At 46.7% G+C, this 22,439-nt stretch overlaps 1 protein-coding gene across 1 annotated transcript in view; it reads left to right on the top strand.

Moving 5' to 3' along the window:
* FHAD1 (forkhead associated phosphopeptide binding domain 1) overlaps positions 1-22,439 on the top strand; it is a 159,608-nt gene that overhangs the window by 41,977 nt on the left and 95,192 nt on the right. The window contains exons 4-5 of the mRNA XM_061160700.1: positions 10,630-10,900; positions 22,037-22,146. Of these exons, the coding sequence (XP_061016683.1) occupies positions 10,630-10,900; positions 22,037-22,146 (381 nt within the window). The remainder of the gene's footprint in view (positions 1-10,629; positions 10,901-22,036; positions 22,147-22,439) is intronic.

Genomic DNA, 22,439 nt, shown 5'->3' with positions numbered 1-22,439 from the left:
GTTAGGAGTCCAGATGTGTTTGCAGCTGTCACGTGGTTAGGGCACATGCCCCAAGGCCAGGCTGACTCCAGAGCAATCCCAGCTCTGCTCTTGTACTGGTATTTATATTGATATAATATTTTGGTATTTATACTGGACACACCCAACTCATTTCTCAAAGCCTTGGTCCCCATTTCTGTAATACAGTTCCTACCACACGGAGCAACTGTGGTATTAAGTGGGCAATATATGTAAATTGTTGAGTCCAGCATCTGGTACCTGATAAACACATGAAAATCTTCAGTTTTATTTGTTTATTGGCTGCACTGCACGGCAGGTATGTAAGATCCTATTATTAATAATAGTTCCCTCACCAGGGATCAAACTCACATCCCCTGCATTAGAAGCATGGAGTCTTAACCACTGGACCGCCAGGGAAGTCCCCATCCTCAACTTTAGTTAGAATCAAGCGAACCAGCATGGAGCAGCCAAGATGCTTCCTTTGTAAGTGTTCCTTTGGACAGGAAACCTCCCAAGCCCTCCCCCGACTAGCAGACAGATATATTTGCAGATAAAGTATCCATAGAATGACATGGAAGATGGAAAAATATGAAGAAAATCTCGTTTGACAAAGTGCATCGGCATCCAGCATATGCCTAGGACCAGGCTCTGTAAATCACAATTCTTTCATGAAAGTATTACTGCACAATCACCATTCACAGTACAGTCCATGTAGATGGCGCCCCCTGGGGGTGTGCAGGACATAACCTGCAGGGCCGTTTGCCATGCCCTGAAGCACCCGTTGATTAACATACAGTCTCAGTACCAGGTGTGGGGAGTTGAAGTCACAAAGTCAGGTGTGCCTGCCGCACTGTGCGTTTTGTTGATAGTTGCCTTTCTTTGTGCTTTCTGAACTCTGGGGAAGGCGGTATAGAAACAAGCTGTTCTAGTCACAGTGACGGTGTTCTCATAAAGCAGCTGAGTAAGGAAACCCTCATCACCCAAGTGTATAAATCGTGTCTTTCTCTGTTCTGAAGTATGGCAAAACTGATGGAAATAGCGAGAATGAAAAAGGAAGCGAGGTGCCCCAAATAATGTGTCGAGTTGTTCCATGAAGGTGTTGTCGGCTCATTGGCAGGAGCTCCCACCCCTATCATTGCCCGTGACTGGCCTTCCCTTTAGCCTGTCCTGCCGTGTCCCCAGGCCAACTAGACTCTCCCATGTGGCTCCTGGGTACTGTCTTCTGTCCCTGCAATGTCATGACGTCATGTCTAGCGGGAAGAGCGCCCTCTGTCGGCCATTATTCCTCGTTGTTTTCATGAGGAAGCTCTGCAGAATGAGATCAAAAGCAAAGGCTTTGGGGTTTGATGGACCCAAGTTCAAATGCTAACTGCAACTGACTTTACCTTTCTGAGCTTCTATTTTTAATTTCTGCCAAGGAGCTGCTTATTAATCACAGATCCCCTTTCGCCCTTAAGTTTTTTTATAGTGGTCCCTGGGACTACCCCTATCATTGTATAAGCTGAGGCCCGGGGAGTTTCAGTGACTTCCCCAAGGTTGGGTATCAGTCATATAGATCCAGAGCCAGGATTAAAAGCTAGCTCTCCTGAGTCCCTTGGAGGCTTCTTCTAATAGCATGAAGCATCACGGTGCCATGTGAGCCCAGGCAGCTCCTCCACTGCCCGCTGATTAAGGAAGGTCTCACGATTCCCCAGTTCAACCTGCAATTTCACATGCTTGACAAGGAATGATTCATCATGTGGGTAAAAGCGAAACCCACTGGTAATAGAAGAAAATGCATTTTCAGTTATGGGCTTCCTTGTTTGGCTTCACTAATTTTTCACCAAGGTTATTGGGCTATTCATCCTGCATATGTGCTCAGTCATGTCTCGCTCTTTTGCAACCCCATGGACTGTAGCCAGCCAGGCTCCTCTGTCCATAGGATTTTTCAGGCAAGAATACTGGAGCAGGTTGCTATTTCCTCCTCCAGGGGATCTTCCCGACCCAGGGATCGAACCCTCATTTCCTCGTCTCTCCTGGACAAATTAAGTTGCCCTCTTTCTTTTTCGATGATGATGATGATTCCTGATGGCAAATGTTTGATGCTCGTTTATTATAGACCAGGAGGTGCTCCAAGCATTTCATGTGCTCTGTCTCACCTGCTTCTCACCAGACTAAGAAATAGCTGTTCTCATCCCTATTTTACAGACGAGACACACAAATAGCAGACTCGTCAGGGTTACGCAGATGGTAAGGAGCAGAGCGGGAAGCTGGACCAGATTCTGTTTCATGACAGATCCCAAGTTCTTTAACCAGAGGTTGGCAAACTACGGCCCAGGGCCAAATGGAACACAAGTACCCCCTTTATTTCCGTATTGCCTGTGTTGTCTGCCGTAACTGCAGAGCAAACTGCAAAGACGATATGGCACACAGAGTTGGAAATATTTACTGTCTGGCTCTACAGAAAATGTTTACTAGCCTCTGCATGTAACACTATGCTGTATGGTCTCTTTTATTTTACTTGGTTTCTGTACGGTCTCTTTTACTGGTTTCTGAAAGAAGATCTAAAAATAGAGGGAGAGCTGGAGAGAAAGAACTCAGTCAGATTAAGCCTCACTGTGTGCTGGCAACTATACTCATTAATTGCTTACTTAGTTTGCTGAGGAATAACAGCAACAAAAAAAAAGATAGGTGAGCTGAAAAAATAGATTTTGAGCAATCTTTTCATTACCTCTTTAAAAAAAATAACTGGTTCTAAATATACACACACAGGACTTCCCTGGTGGTCCAGTGGTTAAGAATCTGCCTTCCAATGCAGGGAACACAGGTTTGATCCCTGGTCCAGGAAGATCCCACATGCCTCAGGGTGACTAAGCCCATGCGCCACAGCTACTGAAGCCTGTGCACCTAGAGCCCATGCTCTGCAACAAGAGAAGCCACTACAAGGAAAAGCCTAGGCTCTGCAACTAGAGAGTAGCCCCCACTCGCTACAACTGGAGAAAGCCTGCTTGCAGCGATTAAACCTGTGCACCACAACTACTGAAGCCCATCTGCTCTAGGGCCCGAGCTCTGTAACAGCAGAAGCCACTGCAGCAGCAGAAGCCACCACAATGAGAAGCCCACTCACTGCAACTAGAGAAAGCCCATGTGCAGCAACAAAGACCCAGCATAGCCATAAATAAATAATTACAAATAAATATACATCCACATATACATGTATTTGCATATATAGTAATAGTATAATTACACTGACATATATCTGATAAATATACTAGATATTAGTATATTATATATAACAGATGCATATTGTAAGTTTTAGCTGTTTCTTCAAGTGGAAGGTTTTCTTTTAAAACTGTGGAATGTTGGGAATTCCCTGGTGGTCCAGTGGGTAGGACTTGGCACTTTCACTCTGGTGGCCTGGGTTCAATCCCTGGTCTGGGAACTAAGATCCCGAAAGCCAAGTAGTGAGGTCAGAAATAAATAAACAAATAAAACTGTGGAATGTCTTCCCTAGGCAATTTCTGAAGAAGAAATTTGGGGTTTATAGTCCGAAGCCTGCTGTAGCTGAAGAGCTATTTATTTGTTCAAAGTTTCTCTAGGCAGCGCTTTACTACTTGTCTTATTATTGATTCCTTGGTCTTAAATCATTCTTTTCCGGGGCTGCTGCTTTACTTTTATAGGTTTAAATTTGGTGCATGATTACAGACTGGTGGGATTTTATTTGAAAATGACAAACAACTTATGACAGCTTTCATTCTGAGTACCATAGAGTCTCGCCATAGGGCACATAGTGATGCTTATGCCAAAGTCTCAATAAGCATATTGTCCAGAAAATTTTACTGGTTTCAAGTGTCATAAAACTAACTTATACTAGCCTAGGGGGAAAAAAATAGCTCATGTAACTGAAAAGGCCAGAAGCTGCAGCTTCAGGCCCAGGTGCCCAAGCCATGGTCAGGAATCTGACTCTGCTCTGTGAGCTTCACAGTCTCTGGCAGGCTCTTGCCACCTCACCTGCAGGAACGTGGCCACCATCAGCACCATCACGCTCCAGACTGGCAGCTCCAGAGAAAGAGCCAGCATCTTCCTCGGCGTGGCTTGGATCCTGACTAGAGTCCAGCCTTGAGGAGGATGTGGCTTTACTGTACCTGGGGTTGAGGAGCTGGCGGTAGAGGGAAGGACCAGAGAGCATGGTCCCATTCAGAACAAAACCTCTTGCTAGTCAAGCTTTGTCATCGCCAACCTGACCTCATAGGATTTCATCTACACCGTGCTCCTACAGGTCCTATGGGGACCTGCTGATGGGATGAGAAATCCTGAGACCACCATGTGTTTCACATCAAAGGCGACTTCCCACGGCCAGCGAAGTGGAGGGCAGGGGGCTGCAGATGGTCTCGGGCACAGGGTCCTCAGCAAAAACTCAAACAGGAAGACTCTTGAGGACTGTGTCATCCCCAGATGTCTATGGATGACTTTGGGGGGTCGAGTGGAGACAGGAGCGCAGGTGGACGGCTTAGCACCCTGGAGAGACAAGACCCAGACTCAGCCAGGAATCTGGGGATCAGCGTGGCTGCCTCCTGGCTCCTCTGGCAGAGCACACCCTGGTTTACGAAACTTGAACCATACTGCTGCTTCTCTTCCCTTTACTTAGTCGATGGTCATTCACTCTTGTATTCAGTCTCTCAGTTGGGCAAGACTGAATTGAAGTAGGTCAAGTCTAGGGGTAGTGAAAGCTATTTGCAAGCACCCAGCTGTTTTCTGGTTAGATTCCATTTCGCATTTTATGAGCCAACCAGGAAGCTAATTAGAACTTGAAAGAAAGAACTGTAAGATTGAAGATTTACCAAAAAATGGGTAAATTAGATGAACCAGGTCTCCTTTAACCCCAAAATCCAAATGAATGACTTTTTTGAACAGCTCAAGTGTGGTTAAGTGTTAGTTGCTCAGTCATGGCCCGACTCTTTGCGACCCCATGAACTGCAGCCCACCAGGTTCCTGTGTCCATGAGATTTTCCAGGCAAGGATACTGGAGTGGGTTGCCATTTCCTTCTACAGGGGATCTTCTTGACCCAGAGATCGAACCCAGGTCTCCTACACTGCAGGCAGATTCTTTACCAACTGAGCTACAAGGCAGACCTAATTCTTTTTGGGTTTTGGCTGCACTGAGTCACCATTGCTACACACAGGCTTTCTCTAGTTGCAGCGAGCAGGGACTACCCTTTGTTGCAGTGCTTGGGCTTCTCATTGCGGTGGGTTCTCTTGTTGCGGAGCATGGGCTCAGGAGTTGTGGCCCACAGGCTTAGTTTCTCTGAGGCATGTGGAATCTTCCTGGAGCACGTGGGATCTTCCTGGATCAGAGATCGAACCCATATCCCCTGCACTGGCAGACAGATTCTCAACCACTGGACCCCCAGGGAAGTCCCGGGACCTCTTTTAAGTTCCAAAACCTAAAAGTAATATACAACTTGGTGGTTCTGTGTTCTGAATGTATCATCTTGATTTCTCACATTGAAAATCCTGGACATAATTTACCTTTTTCTTGGAGACATAGAATTACTACCCCACTTTGAGTTATGGTGACATCCTGGGAGCTGTTGAGGTAAAAGCCATTTGTTATTGTTGTTCAGTTGCCCAGTCATGTCCAACTTTTTTCGACCCCATGGGCTGCAGCACATCAGGCCTCCCTGTCCCTCACCATCTCCCAGAGTTTGCCCAAGTTCATGTTCCTTGCGTTGGTGATACCATCCAGTCATCTCAGCCTCTGACACACTCTTCTCCTTCTGCCCTCAATCTTTCCCAGCATCAGGGACTTTTCCAATGAGTTGCATCAGATGACCAAAATACTGGAGCTTCAGCTTCTGCATCAGAAAAAAGCCATTTGCCCAGCACCAAATAGCCCCTCCCCGAGCTTCTGAGATCTAGTGACTGTGTTCTATAGTCTCCATCCTGTCTTTTGAGATCCGTGGCTCCTCCATGCTGTGGTCAGTGCAGCTCCTCCCTCTGCCCTGTCACCCCCACCCCCAGGCCCTTCCAGACTGTGGGAATTAAGCTCAACATCTACATGTGTTAGAGTCTTCTGTAAGGAAGATGGTCTCTTCTCCCTGCTTTATGTATTTACTCACTCACATATCTGTATCAGCATGGACTTAGTATATTTTACACTCTGGGTCATAACCCTTTCTTTTTTTATTTTTACTTTGCCTGCACTAGGTCTTCATTGCAGCGTGAGGGTTTCTCCTGTTGCTGTGCATGGACTTAGTTGCCCCATGGCATGTGGGATCTTAGTTTCCCGATCAGGGATTGAACCTGTGTCCTCTGCATTGGAAGGCGGATTCTTAACCACTGAACCAGCAGGAATGTCCCTCATTATCTGTTTTCTTGCTCAAATTCTTCTAGCCTCGGCCTCTGGGAGCTGTTTCAGGCTGGTTGCCGTGCCCTTAAGCATCTCCCCATACTTTTGCTCTGGGCACTTCTTTACTGTCTGCTATTACGAGATTCTCCAGGCTTAGCAGGTATTCCCCACTCCCCCCTCCCAGCCCCAGAATCAAAGACCTTTTTACTTACACTACTTTTGCCAACTGTTCAGCTCAGTCGGCGGTGAACACCTACCGTGAGTGGCAGGCACTCTGCTGAGTGCCTGGCACAGACAGTGACTGGCTAGTAAATGTTTAACAACCAGCTCTCTGAAAAATGTAAAGGATGCACATGTATAGCATAAGGTTTAATGATATCAAGAATGTGTAACACCTTCTTTCCAAATAACGAGAAATACAGTACTCTTTCCTGTAAATTCCACACAGCCAGCTGAACCTCACAGAATGCTTTCATTGACTTTTTTTGAATTCTTGTATCCATAGCCAATTTCTTGTTGTAACTGATGAATGAGAGAGCTCCCAACCTGAGCACTGGTGGATATTTGGGGGTATTTTGGATATATTTGCATTTATGAGTAATGCAAGTAAAAAAGAAAGACACTGGAACTTCCCGCATTCATCAGTGACGTGACTTTTTTTTTTTTTTTCCTGCATCAGATAGTAGTTTTCAAGTACTAGAGGAATGTTAACTTCCCACATTCATCAGTGACCTGACTTTTTTTTTTTCTGCATCAGAGAGTAGTTTTCAAGTACTAGAGGAATGTTCCCTCAATTTTTTGTGCTACTTATAACATAATGGCTGAGGCACAACATGCTTTTTTATCATCTGCACTGTTAAGATTTCCCCCGTTACCTTCTTAAGTCTAGGCAATCAGCAAAACAAACAAAAAAAAAATCAAGCTCTATGTAAACCACTATTATTAAACCTATTTATAAAAGTTTGGGGCTTCCCAGGTGGCGCTAGTGGTAAATAAACTTCCTGCCAGTACAGGAGACATAAGAGATATAAGTTCGATCCCTGGGTCGAGATGATCCCCTGGAGGAGGGCGTGGCAACCCACTCCAGTTTCTTGCCTGGAAAATCCCATGGACAGAAGAGCCCGACAGGCTACAGTCATGGGATTGCAAAGAGTCAGACATGACTGAGCGTCTGAGCACATACACATAGGTTACTTACCGTAATTTTGAAAATAAAAAACAACTTCTCTCTCTCCCTGTCTGAGCTCCACTCCTGCATGCTGGCTGCCAGACCCTGGTGTCCAGCCAAGTGTTCCTGGGTCTCCTTGGCTCTGATTGGCTCGCTTGCCCCACCAGTGCACCAATCAGTGCGACAAGGAGTGTGATTGGCTGGTGGCTGAGCCCCACCCACAGCAATGGACTGAGCCTGGGCGAGAGGTTCCTGAAATTTCCGAAGGGCCGAGTGGGTTCTGGCCTGTTCTCACTTGAGGCATGAGATATGACCACTCCCTTTAGCACCTTGGCAGTTAGTGGGCAGGGAGGCACATCTACCTGAGCATCCCAGCATGAAAGGAAATTCTTCCACCACTACCTGTGGTCTCTAGATTTGTTTTCTAGCTAGCAGGGGATAAAACACACTTGAATTTACCCCTTCCCACCTTCAGCCCATTCATTCGATAAAACTTTATTAAACCAATGGGAAAAAATGATAGGAATGATTGAGGTGAGACAGCCCCAGAGGAGAGGAAAGAAGAGGATGGACGGAGAAGTCAGCACAGGAAGGAGCAGGGCATCTCAGCTTCTGAAAGGAGAGAAGAGAGCTTAGGCAGAGACAGAGGTGCCCACAGTGGAGAGAAATTTTAATCTACATGTAAGGTAGCTGAGTTCTGGAACACCACCAAGTCCATTCCTGAAACAGGTTTCAGTAGGGCCTACAGGCTGGCTGCTAGTCGCTTTATCAGCTCTGTGACCCTGTGGACTGTAACTTGCCACCCTCCTCTGTCCTTGGAATTCTCCAGGCAAGAATACTGGAGTGGGTAGTCATTCCCTTCTCCAGGGTATCTTCCCAACCCAGTGATGGAGCCCGAATCTTCCACATTGCAGATGGAGTCTTTACCTTCTGAGCCACCAAGGAAGCCCAGGGCCAGTGTCGTTATAAATGCTGGAGCAGAGACTTCCTGGTGGTCCAGTGATCCCCTTGCAATGCAGGGGACTGGGGTTTGATCCCTGGTCAGGGAACTAAGATTCCACACGCTGTGGGGCAACTAAGCCTGAGTGCCACAACTAGAGAGTCCACGCGCCACAACTAAAGGGTCCGCTCGCAACAACAACAAAAGATCTCGCATGATACAACTAAGGCCTGATGCAGCACCCCCAAAAATTTCTGGGCCCGGTGTCCCCAGGCAATTGGAGTTTAATTTCCTCAAACACTGCTCTCACTGACTCCAAAAAAAAGCCTTTGGGGGAATTCACCAGATTCTTGACTTGGCTGGGAAAAGCTGTAGCTAAAAGACTGGTTTGGGAGCCCAAGCGAGTGGAGAAACTTCCTCTTGAATACAGTCCAGCTGGAGTTATAGGAAGTTCTGTCTGCCAGTGCTCCCATTTCGGAAGCCTTCTGTCCTGTTTCTCATTATGTGTCCCTGTCTGGGGAAGGAGACACGTGATCCCACACAGGCAGCGAACCTTTAAACTTAGCTTCTTACTTGAAAAGTGTGTTGTTTTTTCTTCCAGGAGTCTAGGGGGAGGGGTGGGGATGGGCGATAAGAAAGGAGAGAGAAACAGAGAGGGAAAGAGCTCATCAAACTCCAATCCCACCACCCCCTCCACCATCGCCTGAGCTTGGTCCGTTCCTTAACCCAGCAGTCCCCCAACCTTTTGGTCACCAGGGACCAGTTCCATAGAAGACAATTTTACCATGGACCCAGGTGGCAGGGGGGTGGGCTGGGGGATGGTTTCAGGATTTCTGAAGTGTGTTACATTTATTGTGCACTTTATCTCTATTATTATTACATCAGCCCCACCTCAGATCATCAGGCATTAGATCCCGGAGGTCGGGGACCCCTGCCTTAACCTCTCCAAGCCTCATTTGTAAACCGGGCACAAAGAGATCTCCTCCCCCTATCGTGAGGAAGATGAGTAAAGTACAATAAATGGTAGCACTCCCGATGTCATGTCTTACCACTAGGCAACGGGAGAAATTGCCATGACAGCATCAAGCCAAGACAAAGCCAGGTGTCAGCACCTCTCTCAGCATTTGCTTCTCCCGGTTTAGATAGATCTTGATGTGCTCTCTGTTGAAAGTAGCTATAAACATCTTCTGCTGGGGTCCCTCGATAGATATTTATGGAGTATCTGCCAAGAATAGGGTGTGGTGAGTGTTGAGGATCACAGGCTAATGAGCCAGCCGGGGTGCCTGCCACCCCGTAGCTCTTGGCTTTGGGGGACAGGTGCAGTAGGAATGCCAGAAAGACACGCAGTGTGGATGTAAAGAAAGCAGGCCATGGGGTCCTGGAGAGCTGGGCTTGAATCTTGGAGATTTGTTAATTCATTCTTTCAACAGTACTTTTTAAAACAATATTTATTTATGGTTGCACTGGGTCTTCATTGCTGCCCGCGGGCTTTCTCTAGTTATGGTGCGTGGGGGCTCCTCATTGCAGTGGCTTCTCTTGTTGCAGGGCATGGACTATAGACACACAGGCTTCATTAGTTGTGGTTCGAGAGCTCTAGAGCATGGGCTCAGTAGTTGTGGAGCACGGACTTAGTTGTCTTGCAGCATGTGGGATCTTCCCGGACCAGGGATTGAACCTGTGTCCCCTGCATTGGCAAGCAGATTCTTAATGGCTGGGCCACTAGGGAAGTCCTTAACTGATATTTGCGGGCCTACTCTGTATGTACCAAGGGTTTATTCTAGGTGCTGAAGATACAGTGTTGAGCAAGATGGACAAAACACTCTTATGTCTTAGAGATAGCATTCTACCAGCTCAGTCGCTCACTACCGAATCTATGATCTTGGGAAGGTCACTAGGTCTTACTCAGCCTCAGGCTCATCACAGAGTGTTAGGTGTATTAACTGAGGTAATGGATGCAAATCTCTTGGCAGGGTGCTTGGCATGAAGGCTGCACCCAACAGATAGTGGTGCAGTGATGTGCAGTGTGATCCATGTGGGGATCACCATCCCAGATTTGGGGAGTCTGGGAAGGCTTCCTGGAGGAAGTGCCTTATATGATGAAACCTAGGACAGCAGTCACATCGCTGGGACAGAAGGGTGGAGACCACCCCAGCTGCTCGTAACCTCCCCTGACCCTCTTGTCTGCCCCTGCAGGTCTCCTTCCCATGGGCGGCGGGCCCAGCACCTTGGCCCAGGCCACAGCCATCTCGGGCCACCCAGCAGCCGAACCAGTCACCCTCGCCACCGCAGGTCCCCTTCCACCCGGGCGTCCGGCCGGTGCCAGTGCAGAGGAGCTGGTCCCAGGGCTTCCCCAGGCCCGCCATGGTCCCGCCTGCCTCTCACAAGCGGCCCACAAGTGCCAGCGGGAAGATGTTCTCCTTCATGGTGGACGGCGCTGCCCACGGGGTTCCCATCATCAAACAAGGTACTCAGGGGCGCTTCCATGGCGGCTTCGGGGATGGGCTCATGGCCAGGAGGATGGGTCTCAGTCTTTGCTTAATTTCTCCAATTCTAAAGAGCAACATTATCAATTGTGAAAAAAACAATTGGGATAAACAGAAAACAGTGAAAGATCTCATCCTTACCATCTGGACTGCACCCTGTTGACTTTTTGGTACAAATCCCTCCAGATTTTGTACCCATCCACCCATATCAGTCACTACCTCTGCAACGAATGTGTGTGTGCGTGTATGTGTACATATACATGAATATATATGAATGTGTATCAGAATCTATATTTATATACTTTGACAGAAATATGGGTAACTGAAATCCCTCTTGCCTTCGGAGGTTTTAAATATTTTATTACCATTTTGCAAGTTAGAGGAGACAGAGGCTTATGGAGAAAATTACTTCTCTAGAGGTGATACATTCAATCTAATCTCACCTGATGTTTTTCGGTGAAATTTAAGGCTGGTTATCTCGAGGACTGTCACTCGCAGCCTGGTCACTTTGGAGACACAAAGCCATCATGGATTCGTTCCCCTCTCCTCCGCCCCAGAAGGCTTCATGGCATTTCGGGAGGAGACTTCCTGTCTGTCACCATCCTCTTGGCCTCGCCAGCCTCACTGGCGGAGTAGATAGGTCTACTTAGCCCCTGGCATGATTCCCAGATTTCCTCTATGGCCGCTGTCAAGAAGGTCCCATTCTCTCTCCTCTGGGTCCCAGCTCTAGACCCCTCTGAGTCCCCAGATCTCTCAACGGCTCCACACTCTCCCCTGGTCTCCGTCAGGACCACTCACCTAGTCACCTCACTCAGCCATTCAAGTAATAGTTATTAGGCTACTCTGAAGGTAGTGAGTTATCTCAATTGATTGTTCACAGTCAGTTACAGGTCAGGTCAGTTCAGTTGCTCAGTTGTATCTCACTGTTTGCGACCCCATGGACTGCAGCATGCCAGGCCTCCCTGTCCACCACCAACTCCCAGAGCTTGCTCAAACTCACGTGCATCAAGTCAGTGATGCCATCCAACCATCTCATCCTCTGTTGTCCCCTTCTCCTCCTCCCTTCAATCTTACCCAGCATCAGGGTCTTTTCCAATGAGTCAGTTCTTCGCATCAGGTGGCCGTAAGTATTGAGGTTTCAGCTTCAGCATCTGTCCTTCCAATGAATATTCAGGACTGATTTCTTTTAGGATTGACTGGTTTGATCTCCTTGCTGTGCAAGGGACTCTCAAGAGTCTTCTCCAACACCACGGTTCAAAAGCATCAATTCTTTAGCACTGAGCTTTCTTTATAGTTCAACTCTCACATCCATACTTGACTGCTGGAAAAACCATAGCTTTGACTATATGCACTTTTGCCAGCAAAGTAATGTCTCTACTTTTTAATATACTGTCTAGGTTGGTCACAGCTTTTCTTCCAAGGAGCAAGCGTATTTTAATTTCATGGCTGAACTCACCATCTGCAGTGATTTTGGAGCCCAAGAAAATAAAGTCTCTCATGTTTCCATTGTTTCCCAAATGGAAACATTGGGACCAAATGCCATGATCTTAGTTTTTTGAATGTTGAGTTTTAAGCCAACCTTTTCACTCTCCCTCTTTCCCTTTCGTCAAGAGGCTCTTTAGTTCTTTACTTTCCTGCCATAAGGGTGGTGTCATCTGCGTATTTGAGGTTATTGATGTTTCTCCTGACAATCTTGATTCCAGCTTGTGCTGCATCCAGCCCAGCGTTTCACATGATGTACTCTGAATATAGGGCTTCCCTTGTGGCTCAGCTTGTAAAGAATCTGCCTGTAATGTGAGAGACTTGGGTTTGATCCCTGGTTGAGAAGATCCTGGTTGGGAACTATACAAAAAAGATCTTCACAGCCCAGATAATCACAATGGTGTGATCACTCACCTAGAGCCAGACATCCTGGAAAGTGAAGTCAAGTGGGCCTTAGGAAGCATCACTACAAACGAAGCTAGTGGAGGTGATGGAATTCCAGTTGATTTGATTTATTTCAAATCCTAAAATATGCTTTGAAAGTGTGGCACTCAACATGCCAGCAAATTTGGAAAACTCAGCAGTGGCTGGAAAAAGTCAGTTTTTATTCCAATCCCAAAGGAAGGCAATGCCAAAGAATGTTCGAACTATCACACAATTGCACTTTTCTCACATGGTAGCAAAGTAATGCTCAAAATTCTCCAAGCCAGGCTTTAACAGTACATGAACCAAGAACTTCCAGATGTTCAAGCTGGACTTAGAAAAGGCAGAGGAACCAGAGATCAAATTGTCAACATCTGTTGGATCATTGAACAAGCGAGAGAGTTCCAGAAAAACATCTACTTCTGCTTTATTGACTGCCAAAGCCTGTGACTGTGTGTCACAACAAACTGGAAAATTCTTAAAGAGACGGGAATACCAGACCAACTTAACTGCCTCCTGAGAAATCTGTACGCAGGTCAAGAAGTAGCAGTTAGAAACGGACATGGAACAATGGACAGGTTCTAAGTTGGGAAAGGAGTACATCAAGGCTGTATATTGTCACCCTGCTTATTTAACTTATATGCAGAGTGAAAGTGAAAGTCACTCAGTCGTGTCTGACTCTTTGGGACCCCATAGGCTATACAGTCCATGGAATTCTCTAGGCCAGAGTACTGGAGTGGGTAGCTTTTCCCTTCTCCAGGGGATCTTCCCAGTTCAGTTCAGTTCAGTTCAGTCTCTCAGTCATGTCTGACTCTTTGTGACCCCATGGACTGCAGCACGCCGAGCCTCCCTGTCCATCACCAACTCCTGGAGTTTACTCAAACTCATGTTCATTGAGTCAGTGATGCCATCCAACCATCTCATCCTCTGTCATCCCCTTCTCCTGCCTTCAATCTTTACCAGCATCAGGATCTTTTCAAATGAGTCAGTTCTTTGCATCAGGTGGCCAAAGTCAGGTCTTTGCATCAGGCTTGACTGGGGCTGGAGGATCCACTTCTAAGACAGCGTGCTCACATAGCTGTGAGCAGGAGGCCTCATTTCCTCACCATGGGGTTCTCCCCAGAGAGCAGCTCCAGTGTTCTCATGAACATCAGTCTGCAGCTGGCTCCTCCTGAGCAAGTGATCCAGGAGAGCAAGGTGGAAATTGCAACGTCTCCTGTGACCAAGCCTCAGTAGGCACTCTCTGTCATTGCTGCAGTGTCTTATTGGTTACATAAGGCATCCCTTTCCAGGATGGGAGAAGACTGCACACGGCTGAAGACTAGGATACCTAGTTGCAGCTGCATAGTTCTAGAGTCTGCTTCCTGCCTGCAGAAGCTTGTGGGTCCAGAAGCTTCTTTTACTTCTGTGAGTCTGTCGGTCTGCGTTGCCAGTGCTTCTTATTTGGGTTCATCCTATTAGGTGAAACCCATGTTGTTGTTCAGTCGCTCAATTGTATTCAACTCTCTGCAACCCCATGGACTGCAGCATGCCAGGCTTCCGTGTCCTTCACCATCTCCTGGAGCTTGCTCAAACTCCTGTCCATTGAGTTGGTGAGGCCATCCAATCATCTCATCCTCTGTCGTCACCTTCTCCACCACTTTTCCAGCATCTGGGTCTTTTCCAATCGGCTCTTCCCATCAGGTGGCCAAAGTATTGGAGCTTCAGCATCAGTCCTTCCAATGAAAATTCAGGGTTGATTTCCTTTAGCATTTACTGGTTTAATCTCTTTGCAGTCCAAGGGACTCTCAAGAATCTTCTCCAGCACCACAGTTCAAAAGCATCAGTTCTTCGGTGGTCAGGCTTCTTTATGGTCCAACTCTCACATCCATACATGACTACTGGAAAAACTATAACTTTGACTAAATGGACCTTTGTCATCAAAGTAATGTCTCTGCTTTTTAATACATTATCTAGGTTTGTCATGGCTTTTCTTCCAAGGAGCAAGTGTCTTTTAATTTCATGGCTGCAGTCACCGTCTGCAGTGATTTTGGAGCCCAAGAAAATAGTGTCTCTCACTGTTTCCATTGTTTCCCCGTCTATTTGCCATGAAGTGATGGAACCAGATGCCACAATCTTCTTTTTTTGAATGTTGAGTTTTAAGCCAGCATTTTCACTCTCCTCTTTCACTTTCATCAAGAGGCTCTTTAGTTCCTCTTTGCTTTCTGCCATTAGGGTGGTGTCATCTGCATATCTGAGGTTATTGATATTTCTCCCAGCAATCTTGATTCCAGCTTGTGCTTCATCCAGCCCTGCATTTCACGTGATGTACTCTGCATATAAGTTAAAAAAGCAGGTTGACAATGGGCAAAACCCATGCTCACAGGTTTTTTTTGACACAAGCCCTTCCACCTTGGGCTTTTGCCAAGACTGCCCAAGCTTCTTAGAAGCCCAGTGCCTAGACCAAACGTCCTCTGGGACACTACCCTGAGTCTGTGTTCTTAACACAGGATTTTTACAGTCACTTCAGTTTCTTCTTTAGATTGTGTTTTCTTGAGAGCACCCTTGATTTGATCTTTACCCAGAGTCTGTTTCTTACATGTCGTTTGCCTACCAGCACAGGCAGGGAATTTTCAAGCCCAGAGCACTGAGTCCTGATTGAACAGCCCTTTCTTTAACTGTCTCTACCCCTCACGTGGGCTTCCCAGGTGGCACTAGTGGTAAAGAAACCGCCTGCCAGTGCAGGCAGTGCAAGAGACACGGGTTCAATCCCTGGGTCAGGAAGATCCCCTGGAGTAGGAATGCAACCCCCTCCAGTATTTCTTGCCTGGAAAATTCCATGGACAGAGGAGCCTGGAGAGCTACACTCCCTGGGGCCGCAAACAGACATGACTGAATGACTGAGCACCCCTTCACATTTCACTGTAAATAAGTAGTAGGAAGTAGCCAGGTGCGCCTTCCACAACTCTTGCCTGGAGTTCTCTTTAGCTTAATCAGTCAGCTCGTCAGGAACATTTTCTCTTCCCACATGATGACAGGCAGTGTGCTATTAAAACTTCTGCCACCACCCAACAAGGATCCCTTAACCCCAGTAACATTTTCCTCACTTTCCTGGAAACCTCCTCTCACTGCCTCCTCAAAGGCCTTTGAGCTCCTGCTAACAAACCTTCTAACAGGCCTTCTCTAAGGCTCTTGGCAAAAGTCCTGCAGCTTCTGGCCACTGTTCCACCCGAAACTACTCCACCTTTAGGGGTTTTGGTAAATTTTGCACCGATCCTGCTGTCAAAAATCAGTATTCACTACTCATTGCAGCTTGACAAGTTATTCCAGGATGTAAGGGTCTAAAACAACAGTAAGGGGTGTCCCTGACGGCTCAGTGGTGAAGAATCCTCCCGCTAAAGGAGGAGACACAGTTCTGTCCGTGGTCTGGAAAGATCCCTCATGCCACAGAACAGCTAAGCTCGTGCACCACAACTATTGAGCCTGTGCTCTAGAGCCCACAAGCCGAAACTACTGAAGCCCAAAAGCCCTAAAGCCTGTGATCTGCAACAAGAGAAGCCACTGCAGTGAGAAGCCCACACACCACAGCTAAAGAGTAGCCCCCACTTCCTGCAACTAGAGAAAGCCCAAGCAGAGCAATCAAGATCCAGCGCAACCAAATAAATAAATATTTTAAAAATAAAATAGCAGTAAGCATTTACTATCTCACAGTTTCTCTGAGTCAGGAATTTGGGACTGGCTGAGCTGGGTGATTTTGACTTGGGGTTTCTCATGAGGTTGCTATCATGGTCTCAGCTAGGGCTGTGGTCATCAGGAGGCCCTCCTGGGGCTGAAGGACCCATCTCTGCAATGGTTCCCTCCACGGCTTTTAGTAGGAGGCCTCAGTTCTTCACCAGGCGGACCTGCCCCTAGGCTGTTTGAGTGTCCTTGTGACACAGCTGCTGACTCCTCCAGACAAGTGGTCTTGGACAGTAAGGCAGAAGCCATAATGTCTTTTATGACCTAGTCTCAGGCCAACATAGGTCTGTATAGTCAAAAAGTTATGGTTTGTACAGCTTAACTATGTACAGATGTGAGAGTTGGACCATAAAGAAGGCTGAGCACCAAAGAATTGATGCTTTTGAACTGTGGTACTGGAGGAGACTTTTGAGAGTCCCTTGGACAGCAAGGAGATCATACCAGTCAATCCTAAAGGAAATCAACCCTGAATATTCATTGGAAGAACTGATGTTGGAAAGGATTGAGAACAAGAGGAGAAGGGGGCGACAGAGGATGAGATGGTTGGATGGCATCATTGATTCAGTGAACATGAGTTTGAACAAACTTCGGGAGATAGTGATGGACAGGGAAGCCTGGCATGCTGCAGTCCATGGGGTCGCAAAGAGTCAGACACAACTGATCAACTAAACAACAACTGTAATCAGTGGGTTTTGCCATCAGTTTTTCCAATGCCGTGTTGAAACTGGGGCTTCTCTAAGGGATGTACTCTCCCCTGGAGAAGTGAAGGATGAATGCTATGGCTTAGAGGCCTTCACATCTTCCTGGGGCTCTATCCCCTCAGCCTCCCAGCCAGATCTCATCTGTTTCCATACATTCACCCTGACTTCCCTGACACTCCGTCCTCTGAGAAGGGCTTTCAACTTCCCATGTGATAGAGAGCTCCTTCCTGTCTGGGCCTCTCTACTCCACTCTTTGGAGCACTCTATGCTCCAGTCCTCCAGGCTGGCTCTTTATAGAAAACATCTATTTTTGAGGGTTCTGGAAAAAACCCGTCCCCTCTTAACAAAGCTGGGGTTTTCAAATAAAGTTGGTTTACTGTTAGACTGTTGCCTTGCTATAGATTTGAAAAATCCTACTGAAAACCCAAAGCCAAGGACTTATTTATCGTAGGCCAGGTCAGGGTTTCTCCATCTCGGCATGGTGACATTTGGGACTGGATAACTCCTTGTTGTGGGATCTGTCCTGTTCACTTTAGAACATTTAGCAGCATCCCTGGCTCCCTCCCACTTGATACCAGCAGCAACCCCACCCCCCAACCCTCCAACTGTGATACTCAGAAATTTCTCCAGTCTTTGCCAGAAGTCAAAACGTCATTGTGCCTGAAGGCTAAATCACCGCATTCTAACTTCATAGTCATCCTTCCTTTCCCACAAGGCAATAAAACCTCAGCTCCAGAACCACCAAATCTTAATGGCAAGAGCTCATGGGAGGTGGAGAAGAATTACTGAGAACAGAAAATACATTGGGTGAATTTTTTAAAATAGCATCCGACTTATATATATTTTTTTCTCCCAATAGTGGGATCCTGTGAACCTAACATTGGTAACCTGCTTTTTGAAATTCAATAATATATCATAAATGTCTTCCCACTTCAGTAAATTTACTGCATAGAGATTAGGAGAGGTAGGGCTCAGAATCCAAAACCTGGGCTCATACCCGTTTGCCAGCTGTGTGTCCTTGAGTAGGTGACTTGGCGTCTCTGTACCTCATACCACTCACTTATGAAATGGAAACAGGAATGTTGTTGTTCAGTCACTAAGTTGTGTCTGACTCTTTGCGACCCCATGGACTGTATCATGCCAGGCTTCCGTGTCCTTCACTAGAGATGGAAATAGTAATGTCTATCTCACGAGGTTGTCATGAAGACAAAATCAGATCCTGCCAGTAAGTGCCAAGCACAGTACCTGATGCATACTGAACACTCAATAAATGTTAAAATTTTTAAAAATTAAATGATCATCTACCCATGATTGTCATTTAACTTTTATTTACAACTTACCATGTGTAGCAACGTCTTGAAGACACAGTTAACATATGTAACTTTATTCTGTATTTTCCACGTCTGCTATAGATGTGTTATCATACTTTCATAATTTACAAAAAATTTTTTTAAAAAGAAATGACAAAAAAATAAGACACAGTTAAGGTGCACACTTGCTGCCCCTTTGTGGACTGATGATTATTGAATGAGCACCAGGACAGGCCAGCTTCCCTTGTGGCTCAGCTGGTAAAGAATCTGCCTGCAATGAGGGAGACCTGGGTTCAATCGCTGAGTTGGGAAGATCCCCTGGAGAAGGGAAAGGCTACCCACTCCAGTATCCTGGCCTGGAGAATTCCATGGAGTTGCAAAGAGTCAGACATGACTGAGTGACTTTCACACACACCAGGACAGGCAGTGGGTTGTTAAAATACTGAAGTAACTCCCCTGCTGTTTGGCAAATAGCTCCTGCTGGAAACTTCTTAAAGTGCCTCTGTCCCCACCTCTGCCATCCCACCCAATCCCCCAGCCCTCCTGGCCCTCCCTGGGGCTTCTCCCCACTAGGATCTCCAAAGGATCCAGCAGGCAAGAGGATCTGTTTTGAACTGAGTTAAACCGGTTTGGTCAGACGTGGCCCTTAGGTCCTTTTTGATAAATAATATGAATAGGAACAGGGGAAACAGGAAGAGCTATGAAGATAGCTCAGTCCCACAGTTGTGTACGACTCTGTGACCCCTTGGACTGTAGCCTGCCAGGCCTCTCTGTCCATAGAATTTTCCAGGCAAGAACACTGAGTGGGTTGCCATTTCCTGCTCTAGTGTTGATAAATAATAGTAGACTGTAAAGACATTTGGGGCCGGTGAGGGGAAGCTGCCCCAGCGCCTCCCAGCCTGGGTGTAAGGAAAGCGAGTCTCAGAGCACGTTCTGCCCCCACAAAGACTGAATGAACACACCTTCTGCAGCAGAGGGATCCCGTCATTCAGCTTCTTCTATAGGTTTGATGACGTCCCCCTCCGACCATCACCTCACAGGGCCTCAGAGCATCTGGAGTCACCCCTAGAGACAGCAGCAGATGCCAGAGCTTTAAGCCAAGACTGGACACTCGCCCCATTAGGGTCAGACTCCAGGGCCTGCCCCATGGCACAGGCCAGGCAATCCCTTCCTCCACTGGACCCCTGGGAGCTGGTTTCTAGCGTTCAGCATGCCAAGTAACAGGCCATGCTGTTACCAGTAAGAACCCATTTCTGACCTTCGGGAGGCACAGCTTCCTCTGGTCTATGGCCTGTCTAATGCAGTGCTGCCTGGCCACACCAGGACTGAGGACCGCAGATTCGGGATCTGACCGCCTCTAGCCTGAAAGTTAAATGACCTGGACGCATATCGCCCCAAGCACACTATGCTGAATATTTAGAAACTGATCTGCAGGCCTGTGACAGTCCTTGATGCATGACAGGGCCCAGAATTTGGCTGCATGTTCGTTATCGTCAAACCTGTACCAGGAGAGGATGTTTTTTTTTTAAATAGGCTGCGTCCACTGGAGGTTCTAGGATCCACAGACGTGTTTAAAAGCTTGGTAGGGTGGGAATCATTGACTCTGAAGTGCATAAATAAGAAATGCAGAAGCCAAATGAATAAATGATGGAATAAATGGCCACAAACACGTCGGTGCATGCTTCATTCATCATTCATGTTAACACCCATTAAAGTTTCACCGCCTTTGAAAACAATTGGATCAGTTTCTCACTTCACAAGAAGGTAAGACTGTGCAGTGACTGCCCAGAAACCAGAGAGTCCGTTGGAAATTTAAAATACACTGCTTGGAGCCAAGTGGTCTCACAAGCAGAATTATGGAAATCTTTACAAAAGTTTCTACCCCCCCAAAAAAGAATTTATTCATTCTTGATGTGAATTGTGATATGTCTGATATGATTCAGAGTGAGATTCCCAAACATAATGCCACATCCCCCAAAAGTCATGTAAACAGCCCTTGTAATAATGGGATTAATAAGAAAACACTCAGGAAAGCTTGCATGTCTATCAAGTGGGTCCTAGTTAATACATCAGGTACAGTTGTATAGTGGAGCACAATGCTATCATTAAAAAGAACCTAGGACAGGGACTTCCCTGGTGGTCCAGTGGTTAGGGACCTGCTTCCCAATGCAGCAGATGGGGGTTTGATCCCTGATCAGGGAACTAAGCTCCCACGTGGCAAGGGGCAGCTAAGCCTGCACACCACAACTAGTGAGCCCCCGTGCTCTGGAGCCCACTCACCACAACTGGAGAGAAGCCCCCTCACCCACATGTAAGACCCAACTCAGCCAAAAATAAATAAATATTTTTAAAAAGAACCAAGTACAGCTACAAATGCTGATTTTTTAATTTTTTTTTTTTTTTTTTTAGGTGAAAAGTAAGCTGGAGAAAAATCTCTGTTATGTAAATCCATTTTTGTTTTTGTTTGTTGGCCGTGGGATCTTAGTTCCCCAACCAGGGATTGAACCCGAGCCCTTGGCAGGGAAAGCAGAGTCCTAACCACTGGACAGCCAGGGAATTCCCCCATTTTTGTTTTTTGTTAAAAATATGACTAGGGACTTGCCTGGTGGTCCAATGTTAAGACTTCACCTTCCAATGCAGGGGATATGGGTTTGATCCCTGATAGGGGAGTTAAGATCCCATATGACTCATGGCCAAAAAACTGAAGCACAAAGCAGAAGCAATATTATAATGAGTTCAATAAAGACTTAAAAAGGAAAAAAGGTCAACCTCAAAAAAAAACAATCTTAAATAAAAGATGTGACTGCAATTTAAAAAATAGCTGGACTTCCGTGGTGTCATAGTAGATAAGAATCTGCCTGCCAGTGCAGGGGACACGGGTTCAGTCCCTGGTCTGCAGAGATTCCACATGCCATGGAGCCACCAAGCCCATGGGCCACAACTACTGATCCCACCTGCTGCAACTACCAAACCTGCGCTCCCTAGAGCCTGTGCTCTGCAACAGGAGAAACCACTGCAATGAGAAGTCCATGCACCACAACTAGAGAGTAGCTCCCACTCACTGCAGTAGAGAAAAGTCCGATAAATAAATTAAGAAATCAGCAGAGGGCCAGATTTGGCCGTAGGGTCATAGTTTGCCCACCCCTGCTCTACATCATTATTTTATTTACTCTCCAAAGAGCCCTTTATAATAGAGACTATTAGCGTCCCTACATTATATATGTAGCTGAGAGAGATTAAATTACCTGCCCAGGTCCTCAGCTCTTAGGTGGCATAGAAATAAGTCTGAAAAGGGTTTCGTCAAAGTGCATCAGCACAGCTAACCCTGGGGAAGAGGAGGCGGCGACTCTTCCCCTTACCAGCATTGCTGTGATGATGTCATTGCGTGAGTTTCATGAGTGTGAAGATTAATCTGAAGATATCCTCTAAGCTTTTGGGGAAACTTACAATCTCCTCTGCATTCTCTGTCGCCCGTATGTGTTAGTGTGGACCAACGCCGTGAATCTGTCAGAACAAGCAGTGGCCGAGGAAATGCCCGGGGCAGGATCCGCCAGGGAGATGTTTGTGGATCATGACTTGGCCCAGCAGGAGAAGGTGAGGGATCTCGGGGAGGGCTGAGCAACAGCAGCAAGAGGGACCCCTGGAGGGATTGCCACTGCCTCTTGCTCTTTGTGGCTCTAGAAGTGCCTTTTTTTTCTTTTTTCTTTTTTTTTAAACTACTTCCAAGAAATCACCTCTTGCTCCCAAGACATTCAGCCAAAAGTCTGGTTACCGCTCATTTTATCCCAAATAGCATCTACCACTGAGCACCTCCGGTGTGCTGGGCCAGGTCCTGTGCACTTCACATTTCCTTGACTTGTTAATCCTTACCATCTTCAGGATAGATT

Source organism: Dama dama, chromosome 14 (genome assembly GCF_033118175.1).
Source record: "Dama dama isolate Ldn47 chromosome 14, ASM3311817v1, whole genome shotgun sequence".
Classification (NCBI taxonomy): Eukaryota; Metazoa; Chordata; class Mammalia; order Artiodactyla; family Cervidae; genus Dama; species Dama dama.
This window is presented reverse-complemented; position numbering and strand designations above follow the sequence as displayed.